The following is a 13664-nucleotide window of genomic DNA, read 5'->3' as shown; positions in this document are numbered from 1 at the left end:
GTGATGTATCACTCGATGAGAACAAGAGTACAGTTACCTTATTACGATATGGACTTGGAGTTAGGGATAGAGATGGTAGCCACCTCTACCTTCAGTATACTATGTAGATGTGTCTCTCCTGCAGGGGAGGATGTCTGTATATATATGTACGAGCCATTGAAAAACACCAACGTGCAACCACAGGCGGGGAAGGATAGCTGAATGCTGATTGGTCAGAGTCGTGATGAATATCTATTTCTGCTGAGCTGCAACTGGCAAAAAAAAAAAAATGAGCATTGATTGGTGGTACAGTAACCGTGTTCTGATTGACGTGCGTAGGGTTGGCAGTAATGGAACTCACACACACACACGGGGCAACATGAGTGTAGAACTTTCTCCCTGTCGCTCACAGATAGTAATCACACGCACACACACACACACACACACACACACACACACACACACACACACACATATACGCACATACACACACACACAAAACAAACTTCTCAGCTCATCCGTGATCACTTCATTGTGTAAAGAAACTTTTAATTCACCCGGTCCTCTTCCTCGATGACTCAATAAGAAGGTTTTCACACCCATTCGTCGTCAAAGGTTGACAATTGCTACATCCTTCATTGGATGGCGTCAGGAGGTCATCAACACGTCCTGCTCCCGGAAGGAGGCTATTCTGTAGGATATCGACACCGCCTCGACAGTATAACTATATCGAAATCACGCAATTATTACCTGACATGGCGACAGATTACAGCGCTATTGCAAATTTGTCTTTGACGCTAGAAACCACGAGTTTTGAAATGAAGGATCACATTCAACGATTATTAGTCTTTTGTCATATATATGATGATTCGGATTCCAACACTGAGTCACTGCGGTATATCTAAATACCATAACTTGATGTGTAACTAACGCATGTCAGGACATTGTAGCCCTTTGATGTGTACAGCTGCCAGCGTTGGAGGAGGGCATATGAAATTCATAGGATTTCAAGTGAAACTCCGAGTTACTAAGCGGTGAATGAATCAGCTTTGTATGACGTCGTATCTATGGTAAAGTGAACAAGTAAAACCAGGTCATCAGACGATATAAAGTGCTTCAGGAAGGCTTTAACTAAATTCCTTTTACCGATAAGATACCGAATGAGAAATGATACGAAGGAGGTTCGAATATATATATGTAAGTTTATTGCTTACAAGTCTTTGTCATTCATACGCAGATGATCGGTAAAATTAATGAGTCATTGATGAGTAATATATTCACAAATGAATAAAAGTCCTATATTTTCATTCTGTTCTTGAAATACATGAGATGTGTCGAGTACATAACGACTACCCAATTCAAATTGCATTAAAAAAGTGATACAAGACAAAATGGAAGGAACAAAAGTAGTTTTGTGGATGAGAAGGGTAACGTAGGTAATATCTTGATCTGGGGACCACGTTCCCATGAAATTCTTGCATGGTGGTGTGATCGGTAGGGGGTCAACAGAATGGGTGATTGCCTTAGGTCCCGAAGAATTCGTGTGGAGGTAGAGAGTGGGGCCAATCTGTGATGTAGTTGATAATAGTTGTAAGGGCCCTAGCTTGTCCTGTGCCTTGCTCCGATTAGCCCTCGCCAATTCCCTAATGAACACCGCTGGTCCGTGATGAGAATGAATTGGCAGATGATTGTGGTACCACCGATATCGCTGAGGGTGTTGGACGTTTCTTGCTCCTGCGGAAACTAGGTCGTGATAGAATCTCTTTCACGAAATCTTCTGCCTTTCTCAACGCGGCGAAGTTTGTCCCATGTCCCATGTATTAATGGAGACGTTTTACGACCGTCTCTCCAGTGAAAGTGATTCCAGCGACGGCAAGCCCCAGGAGGAGTAGCATGAGTGGTCCCTGCATGTGGATGAGGGTGAGGGCCGTGATCCTGCTGTCAGACTCTGTCCCCTCCACCATCCCCTGCTGCTGTTCCCGCTGTTGTTGAGCCACGTACTCCCGCTGCCTCCGTTGGCTCCTCTGACGGGTTTGAGTCAGTATATCCTCGCTCCACTTTTCGTACAGGCCACCCTAGAGGGATAACAGATATAATCATTTCATCCGATTTCCTGTTTACGTATCGGTATTGCAGTTGAGAACAATTGAAGACTCTCATGTTTAAGACAAAGTAGGTCGCTTTTCCACAATTGCCAATAAGGAAAATATAAGAAATGATCAAAGAAATAAATTTTCCTACACGTCTATTATCAGTCCTCCATAACCTATTCATTGGGGTGGATTGGGTACACAGCTTGCGTAAAGAACGCTCACACATCCTCAGCCCATGAAACAGAGCATTCAAATAAAACATGAACTTCTACACTTATAAAAGTGCTTTTCACTTTTTCGCTCTACAAACATTAGTATTCTCAAGTGAAGCCAACGTCTCCATTCAAACTACTTCAATATAAAGTATAATTCCAGTGTATGTGACATCGAATTGTTTCTTTAATATCATCTGAAACGTTTCTAGTTCTCATCTCTTCTCTCGTTACAGCCTTTCACCTTATTGCACGGAGGTTGGCGAAGGCCTTGCCACAATAGTTGAAAAAGAATAGTCATTCTTCAACTTATGTTTCGAATTCTACTTACGTGATACATATAAGTGGTCCACCTTTTGCTCAAGGACCTGTATTAAAGGAGCTTCAGCAGTTCCAAGGCTACGATGCTGTGATACATCCAATATTAGATAGTTCGTTGTTATTACCCACCTCGATAATGGCCATGAGACAGCGGTCCAGCTGGGGTTTGTAGGGCGCGTCGTGAGGGATGGGCCAACCTGAAGGTTGAGGTATGACCGGCTCACGGCCCAGGTACAGCTGGGTGCTGCCGTCCGCTCGCGTAAAGTGCTCGGCGATCATGTTGGCCATGTATCGTCGACCGTTCATTTGTGCTGTGCTGCGACATGTGAATACGAAAGATGAGAATAGTAGAACTTCTTTGTATTTCTAAGATAGATTACTGGTCTTATTCTGCTGCAGATCTGCACACAAAGGACACCATAGTCACGAGTGAATGTCACAAAAGACTGTATTGTCTGTGCAACCGACATCATCTTGCCTTTTTACTACATTCGCGTTTCTTATATTACGAACAGTAACTCGGCAACAGATAGAATGATTGTTGAGTCGTCTTTTATGAAACATAGTAGAGATATTAGTACCGATCAAAATGGAGACTTACATAAACCTGATAATTTTGTAAGTGCAAAAATTGTATGTTTCCCATAACAAAAGTTAACCTGAGTTTGTAACTTGAGAGAGGTGAGGTTGTCGAGGGAGACCTGTGCCCTAATTCCTTCACCTGTTTCTTAGTTCATTTCCCGACCCTACCCAGTGGCGGCTGGTGTATTTATATACTAGTTCTCTCTACAAGTGCTCAGTCTTGATGATGTAATTATACGAAAGTGGTTGACACTTTGTATTTCCCGTTTTCTTGTGGTTTGACCTGAATAGATATATCTGTATATCGTGAAAACGTATCTTTTTATTTTATGTTTCTCTCAGTCCACTGATAGAACGTCTTAAGATTCGATTCCCACGGCAAAATTTTAGGTACTGTTTTACTTGACTACTTTAGAAGCACTCTTCCAACGACCACTCTGTTTGGACAAGCCAGCTAGAAGTTATTATACTCATCGTTCACCACCCGACTCCCAATAACACTGTAGCAACAGCCATTCGTGAACGTAGGGGAGCATAGTATTAGTATGAACTGATGAACATACATCATGCTTGCTTTATGAGCTGGTAATAATCCTCAGGCAAGATGTACTTTTGAGGATTTTGTTCCATTCAATTACAGACGATCCTAAGAGTTTGCGTTGTGTACTTATGAGTTTTGTGTTTATATGCCTGTACGTTTTATATCAGCCAAACCAAACTAGAGTAAATCGTAACTCACTTTTGCTCCAGGGCCATTTGCAGCCCGTCCCTGAGGGCGTAACCGCTCTCCAGAAGCACTGCCAACTTCCTGTAGACCTCAGAGTCTGAAGCTACGAAGTACTTGATCCAGGCTCCGCCGAAGGACGACATCGTCACCCTAGAGAAGAAGAAGAAAGATGCACATCCTGAAAGGATTTGTAAACATGTTTCCACAAGGATTTAGATCACTACATGGTATCATAGGTAGCCCTTGCTGTTCGGTTGGCTCATGCCCTCATTCGTTCGTTGTTATTCAGACTGATGTACAAGTATGTGTGTTTTCATATATGTGTATGTGTTCTTGTGTGTGTATGTGTGTTCTTGTGTGTGTGTGTGTGTGTGTGTGTGTGTGTGTGTGTGTGTGTGTGTTATCGTTAGGGTGCTCCACAGTGTAGAAATGTAAAGTAAGTCACGGAAACAAAACTTCTTTCTTCCTCATCTGAAGCTGATTTGCGAAGGATTTATTACGGTAAATATGTAACATACTGTATGGTGGTCGTTAAAGCCTTCGATAGTTTTAGTAGGGTTACCCTTGTTATATGCAGTGTACCTCTGTAATACTCGAACGGGAGTGTAAATAAAATCATGATGGAATCACTTTCAAGTAATCAAGAAAAGAAATGGTGAGAAGGAAGTTGGAGGGGCTGGGCCAAACCCCGTATCTGACGTTGCTGATTCAGTTTGCTGTAGTTGACGATTCTTGGACGAGAGCATATTTTTTCTTTCTTTTTGTTGGGTTCGGAAAGTACGCTGGGACAAACTGCAAAATCTAAATCCTACACGTGATATAAGAACACATTCTCTATCTGATGTTCATCGCAAGAGATCAGACTATCCAGGTTTGGGTCGTGATAAAACCAGTTAGGTAAGGACATGGAAGGCAGGCTTTCACGTGGGGGGAATGTTTTGGCCAGAATTTATTTCTGGTACAACTGCGATTGCGTTAGGATTAGCTAGGGCTAAGAGGAATCACTCTCGTCTTATATGTTTTATTCAGCTTCCTATCAAGTACCGAAACTATGACTTTGCACCTATTTCTGGTTCGTTTACATTGACGGTTATATTTGGATACAAGAAGATGTTCGTAGGAAAAATATGCATTTTTACCTGTCGACTGTGGCAACCAGTTGCTCCACTGCCTCTGGTCGAGGTGGGTACCTGGGCAGTGTGAGGGCGGCAATGAGGTTGCCACGGTAGGATGCTCCAATGACGAGAGCAAACATCATCCACAGCGTCAGTAGCAGGCGGCTAGAGACAGTAGCAGGGAGCCGAAGTGGCAGGCTCTGGCCGACCAGTACTCCCATCACCTCTTGGGCCACCGTTCCCATCACCAGCCTCGTCCCATCTTCCTCTTTAGTACCTTCCTCCCACTGCCTTCGTCTGGGGTTTATCCACTTGTACCAGATGAAGGCAAGCTGACCGATTGATTTAGATTTTTAGTCATTGCTATCTGTTCATCTATCTATCTATCTATCTATCTATCTATCTATCTATCTATATATATATATATATATATATATATATATATATATATATATATATATATATATATATGTGTGTGTGTACCTATGTCTGTATCTCAAACACTGGAGGTGGGGTATTCTGTGCTCTTGTATAAAGTCAAGTTGGGACAAAAATGAATGTTTCTAAGTGGAGCGATATAGATATATAACTCTGTTAAGAAGAGATAGCTAAGACCATGGGTACGTTAATGCAAGTGTAGAATGAAAGATTAGCGTCCCAAACAGCAGTGATGGGTATGATTTGAAGGTATAGTGCTGTCTGGATGCGAGTCATGGACCCCGAACGCAAGACAAAGGAAAGAGGGTTTGTTGGAGATCTGTTGTCGGAGATGATATGGAGTGTGAGGCGAGATTGATCTTTTAAAGAAATGACTCTGCAAGAGAGTAAGTTAATGGGCATCGTGTTAATCGAGAGGGGCCAGCATTGTACATCTGTGCATACATGTGTTTAGATTCCCCTCGCAAAATTTCTGTAACATCTTACCATTATGAAGAGAGTTGGCATAAGGAGGAGTGCCGCCAGTAAGGTGGCCCACACTTTGTTATTTAGTGGATAGAAGAGGCTCTGCCACTGGGTTCTCAAGCCTGGCTTAGCCATGCAGAATGACATGTGGTTCATTTCGTAGATGTAGGAGAAGTCGTATCTCTTCCAGCGATCTGGCAAAGCTCCGTGGTACACCGAGGCCATGAACGCGACACGCTCCTCCACTTTCTCCACCACCTATGGAGAACATGCTTTACGTAAGCTCCATCATTACCAACATAGGTCCAAGTCCTGGTTAGTATTCTCCGAGAGTGCTCCAAACTCTGCTGAGTGTAACATTGTCTCAAGTATCGTCTTAAAGGTAACAAGAGTCGATTATGTTCTGAATATTGAGATGTTAGTTCAGTCCCGTCATAACCGTCGTGGAAGCTTTAATTATGTGTATGTGAATGTAAACAGTGTATGTTATGATGGTTATACGCAGAGAAATTAATGAAATTACTCTGGCTTTTATGGCCATAAAATTAATGGAGACCAAGAACTAACTTGCTTTGTTGGATACTTTTTTTTTTTTTATTAATCCTCAACATCAATGTACTTTGCTGATTTTCATCTCGGAACTCGAAAGTGAATGCCACTTAATCCATGACTCACGCAGTGCCGACTGAATGTAGATCCTAAGGCAATTGTTACAAATACTCATAAGAAAAAAGAAGTTTTCGTCACCGGCTTTATAAGAAATTTTCAACACATTCTTTTCTTTGCCTAATTCTTGCAAGTTTAAAGATTCAGCGTGATGTATTCGTCTACATTTTCCCTTGTCAGAGAAGAACTTAAAACAGCAGCTTCGTATCTCAATAGAAATGGTGCATGTTTGACCATCCCGTTCATTATTAAGTCTCTTATCTCAATATATCTGAGACACTGAGGTTCTCCGTTTGTGGGGTTGGATCATTGGCTGCTAAAGACGCATATCAAAGGCAGAATGGAAGATGCTGTCAAAGCGGCATAGAATAGTTGTCTTCCTCAGAAAGGTATGATGGACTGAAAGGAATCATGGAAGCGTTTATGACGGATCCACCTGCCATGATCACAGTGATTTTTAAAGATGATTCTTACGCTGTTCTGACTGAGCTGTGAAGTAATCCGTTACTCATTTATACTGCAGTGGTATCCGGGATGAAAATGATGAAGAAGGAAAAAAATCTTAAGCTTCTGAATACTTTATTGCATCATGGAAATAATGTTCTTTAGAACAATACATTTGTGAATTCAGTGATTCCACTCATGTTAACATGGGCTGGAATGTCGTACAGTTTTCTCTCCGTTGTCATCATGTTTTGCAACAGTCCTTCAATATAGAATAGGTCAGAGACCCTTGATGTATACCAAAGGTAATGGGAATCGTAGCTTTTTCGAATAGACTGTATGCAAAATTCCTGAACCTCTCGAGGGGAAGTTTAGAATAATTGATCCTTGTTTCAAAGTCTACATTTCAGTTTTTGATTAAACAGTTCTAGAAACTAGATTACTCTTCATCCTTATTAGCTCTTTGGCAGTTTAGCTTTTTACCATTGGGAATTGAATATGAAAGAAGTTTAAGGTGATGGAGGCGCCTCATCTCGTCGCCACGGGGATAAACTTACACTAAGACCTTGGTATCTAGAGGCGCATTTGTACGGTATACTCATCTCGTCAAACCCCTCCTGCATTTCTTGATGGTAACATTGCACTGAATGTTTCGTTACCACCGCTGAGAGGGACTGATCGTGCCACACACGCTGCTGAGCAATACTGAGGTTGTGAAATCGAGATTAGTTACCTCAGCCCAGGAAGAAGTAGGGACGACATTGATGGTGAAGTTGAGAGCTTCAGATACGGTCTTGAGGGTGAGGTAGTCGCTGCCTGAGTACTGTTTAACGACGGTGCCGTCAGGGGCACGGGTGTCCGCCTCATCCCAGTAAGGTGGCCATGAGCGGGAGGTAATGTTTACTTTGGCGCCGTAGAAACTGAGGAGGATCGTGCAGACATTGGCAAAAAGAAAATACAAGAGAAAAGAAATTGAGGAAAAATTTCTAATTGAATTATGAATTGAGTGTGAATCATCAGGTATCATGAAGGACATATGGGTTAACAATGTTATGCATTTGACGTACAGCTCTCAATTTAGGTTTGAATCATTGTACGATTACTGAACAGTCTGTTTATCATCACCGTTTCTCGCTAATCATCAGGATGGATTACTACATTAAACCTGTAACCCACAGGTGAATCATTGAGATCTGCTCAATATGAAATAAGATTCAGAGCCACCGCAATGTATGGCCACTTAGGAGACGTTAATTCACTGCTGCTTTAGTACCATTCAATGAATATTGATAGTTGTTTGACTGATCTTAAATGATGTATTGTCATTAGTAAAGCATTTCGAGACTACGTACTCCGAGAATTTCTGGGGGAAAAGCGAGCGGCCGTTGAGGTGTGTGATGCCTTTGGCTGTTGACCAGAACGCAGCTCTCACCACCTGGCCTCCTCCGTCTGGGCTGTATGGCAGGTAGTTGTGTAGTCTGTACCTTCAGGAAAAATTAAGTTTTCTTTTTACTCACTCTGCTGAGAGTATTGCTGCACACAAGAGGTTACAGTCATCCGTGGGATGAATAACGGGGCGAGACATTACCGACGCCAAACTGCATTATACCAGTCAGATATTTTAAAGTCAAATGAAAAAAGTAAGGATATCATCAGTAAACTTTGAGTTTCATCGACAAAATCATTCATACAAGACGTAGCTCACTGAAAGCTTCACGTCTGCTGTTCAGAGGCCAGAAGCTATTGTTATACTATGTAAATAAAAGGTTGTTAAAATTAGAACGTATGGGGTATATTGTGACCAAAGATTACTCGTTCTTAGCTGGATAAATTAGCTAGAATCACCTATTTTGGTAATCCCATTCATAATTTGTGTCCTGTTTCTAACCAACCAAATGAATAATTAGCTTCAGTATTTTCTTTCTGTTATGAGACACCCTTAAAAAAATTTTCAACTACGTCACTCTACTGTTGGTTCTTTGAATCACCCTACCATAGCTTTGCCTGATATCCTACAGGCGGTGAAATTACAAACCACCTTTACAAAGATTCAATATTTAATCTTGAAATCCCATTTTTTGTGCTAGAATATATATATTTTCACTCCAAAAGACTATGCCTCTTGGCCCTTATCATTCATTCTCTCGATTTCTGTGAAATGTTATCCTGTTTTCAAATGGTGGTAGCCATTCCAATATATTCGATTAATTGCTAGTGAGAAGTTAGTACTTTAGATATGCAATTCGTGCAAGTCTTTAGGGAAAAAAAATCAAGTTATTAAACCTGCATCTAGGAAGGTACGGGTGTATATTTTCAGACTAATCGTATTGGTTTGAATATTCCCTGCCAGAAACTGGGTAAGACCGCGTTCTCTTAGAGTGTGAGCGCCCTTCGAGGAAGATATCAGAAACTCACAGATTAGTATACCATGCTACTTTCACCACACTGATCTGTGAACGTCTGATATTTTCCACCGTTCCAAATAGCCTCGAAGGAACCCAGTGGTCTGTTGCTGTTTGGATTACTCTGTAATTTAAGGTTGCGTAGTGTCTGCCCCTTATCAAACACACTGACGTTCACAGTACCGATTACCGTAGGTTGGGTGTTGCACCTCCAGTGTGAACCTAACCTAAGGATGGGTAGCGTCGTCTGCTCAGTTGGGCTAGCTTACCTCCATTGTGTATATTACACTGTGTTGGGTAACGTTCATTTTAAGGTTGGGATGACACCCACTGTTCATATTACCTTGGGGTAGATGATGATGTATCCTCCAAGTTGAGGAAGATGGTGTTCATCATGGAGAAGGTCCAGTGGGCGGGCAGGAGGGCGTAGAGCTGTGGGAGGGTGAGACTGGTGACTACCAGCAGCCTGGTGGCCCACACCAGGAGGCGGCCCTTGAGAGAGGACTCGGCGAAGGAGGAGAGGAAGGCTGGGTCGTGGCTCACTACCACCACCCTCACGCACCACGACCCCAGTCGCACCTGAACATAAACATCTTAACTAGCCTTCGAGTGGCATATCCGCCTCAGAAACACTGCCACCAGCTCCCCTGTAAATATGAGAGTAACCTGTCCCTCTTAGAAGCAGAAAACCTTAGCTACCGTCCAAAGCATTAACGTAAGCGTGGTCCTAAATATGCTACAAAATGAGAGCAGCTTACCTGTCTCAATACTAAAAGGAGAATGACTTACCCTTCCTCAGCAGGAATATGCGAGTGACCAGCACTCATCGTAAACGCGAAAGTGACATTGATGAGAGCGTGGCTGACTCATCTCAGATGTATTGAGAGTAAATGATCACCTTCAACAGCAATTTGAGTGACCAACTGGTCTGAGTAGTGATATGAGTGGTCCTACTTAATCAGTGATATGAGTGACCAATCCGCCTCATTAGTAAATGTGAGTGGTGCACCAACCTCATAATTAATATGAGGCGGGTCTATCCACATCAGCAGATACGCAAGAGTGACACAATCGAGTCAGCAGTAATATGAAAGTGACCTACGCACCTCATGTTTAGCATGAGAGTAACGTACCCTCCTTAACATGAGTGTAAGTGTAACCTACCCGTCTAGCCAGGTCGACCAGGTGGGAGAGCATCGCCAGCGTCACGTTAGCGTCCTGACCGTCCGCTGCCGTCACCTCCATCACCGTCACACCCCGAGGTGATGACCCCTCGCTGCTCACAGCCTAGGACAAGAGTTAGAAAAATATTTGGAGAAACAAACAGTTTCAGCTGAGAAAAAAGGGACTGATTGCTATCGAACCATCTTTCTATTATAAAATCCCGTTAACAATTTTCATCCATTCTTTCGTCTGTTTCCTTGCGCTACCTCGCTAACGCGGGAGACAGCGACAAAGCAAAATAAAAAAAATATAAGATAAATAATTATGCAATTTCTTCATACATATATTTTAGTGTAATTTGTGAAACAAGATGACTTTAACCCGGAAAGTATTTCTTGATGAATGGAGAAATAGTAAGTCTTAGTCGCAAAGTCGTAATATTTGTTGCAAAGCGTCCTGTTTCTAGGACATCAGTACAAGTTACACGGTTTTGAAATGGGCGCATTGCTTTTTCTCGACGCTTCCTGGAGTAACACTTGATAATTAGTTAACACACACACGGATCCGATGTATCATGAAGTTACAGAATGAACATATTTTCAAAGTTTCCTTAACAAAGTCTTGGGCGTGCGATCTCCTATTTATCAAGTGTCCCTTACTTCCACTGTGAACCAGCGGACGAGAATTTTGCTAAAACGATACATGTAACACCTGGATGATACACATAAGGGTACGCAGCTACGCAAGTAACTACATAAGCACATACCTACAGCTAGCTCGCCGACGTAATGAAAAATCTTAAAGCACGAGTGCATGCACCATCTGCTTGCTACATAATGATATACAACACCTGTATGTTTCACTACAGCTTTCAGAACCTAGATACTAAACAGAAGCATGTGATAAACTTGACGATCCAAAAAGAATGCCAGCAGCACCAGGACACGACACAGGACCCCAGGACAACACACAGGACCACAGTACACAACATAGGACTGCAGAGCATCTAGACGCGAAAGGAAAATACCAGAACGTATGGTACCTGGAAACCAAATAATACCATACATCATGTGGACGATAAGAAAGGACATACAGCAACCTGGACGCAATGCTGGAGCGTACATTACCTTGAGGACGGTGGATGATGAAATCCTGCTATCTGTGAAGAGAATGAGGGAGCAAGACGGTTCTGACATGGCCTCCAGCACAGCACCCACCACAAGGCCACCAGCGTCCTTTTCTTTACCTGCGTATTCAAATTATGCTGGATGTAGGAGTATACATTCATTCGCATACGTAGACATGTACAAATGTATAAAGATACGTGTTCGAAAACTGTTTCGGTCCAATTTTCGTCCTCACACTGGGTGTAATTGACCACCGATATATATATATATATATATATATATATATATATATATATATATATATATATATATATATATATGGGTTTGCATTATATGATTTACTCGAGATATGAAAGGAAGTCATATGTATTACTGTAAGATGACCTTAGATACTGTGGTGAATAGTTTTATCCGCGAGTGTTGAAGTTTTTTGCCATAGACATAAGCTGCTTACATGAGTGTAGTACCAGTGAGCGGGCACTTAGTGGAATAAGGGAGACTCTAAGCCATGGAAGTGATTGGACAACTTCGTGAGTGGAAGCAACTTTCTGACACAGAAAGGTAAAAGTACTTACCTGAGTTTAAGGGTGATTTGGCTGCAGATTCTGCCAGCAGGAGCATTACCATCACTACACTGGCTCTCATTGTTTAGCTTTCGTACTCACTGCCGCAAATCTGTTTCAAGAATGTGTTGTCTTAAGGAGCCGTAGTGCTAACACTTGCTCACACATAGCCACAACCAAACGAATTTCAGCACAAAATACAAAGACGTAAGAAGAAAAGGGTGAATAAACACAAACAGCTAATACACAGCATACTCACACATACACACATATACACACACACGCCTGTATGAAATGGAGTGCCACAGGGAAGTAAGAAGTTATCCAAAAGTCAGAAGAGGAACAGGAGAATGCAAGTGTATTCACGATGAATGGGAAAGAACACGCATATAAAGATCACAGAGATACAAGCAGACACACAGACACACACATACAAGTTCCTTGTCAATGTTGTCTACTGGATACTGGTGCCATTGTGCTCTATATATACATATGGATTGTTTACTCTGTTCCTTACCAATACCGGCAAATATTTCGTCGTAGATACTCTCTCTCTCTCTCTCTCTCTCTCTCTCTCTCTCTCTCTCTCTCTCTCTCTCTCTCTCTCAGGGATGCAACAAATGACAAAGATATCAAGAATATTCCTTATGTTCTTATGATATAAATGTTTTTTTCGAACTTTTTACGTAAAAGGAAAATCATTGCCTGATTTATCTCATTAATGAGAAATTGAGCTATATATTTTTGCATTCACGTATAGGAAACAAGACCTTTCATGATTTTTTTTTCATACTGATGGTCAACCAATCTTCCTCAAGCTTATAGATTTGAATCCAAGTTGTAATCACACGTTATTACAAGAAGATTACATAAACCAGGCCTGGTTTCAGGATATAAAGTAGATGAAATGACGTCCTTACGAAAGGCCAGCAGAGAAATTGGAAAATAATCATGTGTTGGCTACGGGAGCTTGGTTGCCGTTGTAATATCAGCTGTAAAACACAGTACATAGACTCTCGAACTGACCACAGAATATAGATGAGACTTGAACCGTACCTTCTTCTGGTGTAGGGCCGATGGAGAAGATCAGTGAAGGGACGAAGATACTGAACACTTCTGACCTCAACGCACTAGCCGGAGAGAAGTGACGCTCGTCGCTGAAGTGTTTGTATTTATGGCCGCCAAAAAGGCACCAACATGCAACCAAGCAAGAGAGCTGAAACCTGATTGGCCGGCATCTTACGTGAGTGGCCGTGGAGAGAGAAAATCGAGTTGATTGGATGGTGGGCGATTTGGAGGTCCCGAAACCCGCGTTGTGGTTGGTTGAGTGACAAGAGCCTGCGCGGGAAGCATCCATCTTCAACGT

General features: G+C 42.1%; 2 protein-coding genes across 2 annotated transcripts in view; one reads left to right on the top strand and one right to left on the bottom strand.

Annotated features, from left to right (window-relative positions):
- Positions 1-13664, top strand: part of LOC139753974 (ionotropic receptor 21a-like) — a 289988-nt gene that overhangs the window by 133052 nt on the left and 143272 nt on the right. The window lies entirely within an intron of this gene.
- Positions 1184-13445, bottom strand: LOC139753898 (ionotropic receptor 21a-like). Its single transcript, XM_071670854.1, has 13 exons — positions 13355-13445; positions 12311-12410; positions 11736-11854; positions 10609-10731; positions 9803-10023; positions 9635-9646; positions 8395-8526; positions 7776-7962; positions 5954-6190; positions 5054-5361; positions 3927-4064; positions 2735-2921; positions 1184-2054 (listed from the first exon to the last, which is right to left on the bottom strand). Exons 2-13 carry the CDS (start codon positions 12378-12380, stop codon positions 1800-1802), a joined length of 1989 nt encoding a protein of 662 aa, XP_071526955.1. The 5' UTR covers positions 12381-12410; positions 13355-13445; the 3' UTR covers positions 1184-1799.

This window comes from Panulirus ornatus, chromosome 16, assembly GCF_036320965.1.
Source record: "Panulirus ornatus isolate Po-2019 chromosome 16, ASM3632096v1, whole genome shotgun sequence".
Classification (NCBI taxonomy): Eukaryota; Metazoa; Arthropoda; class Malacostraca; order Decapoda; family Palinuridae; genus Panulirus; species Panulirus ornatus.
The sequence above is the reverse complement of the archived record's forward strand: the minus strand, read 5'-3'. Positions and strand labels throughout refer to the sequence as shown.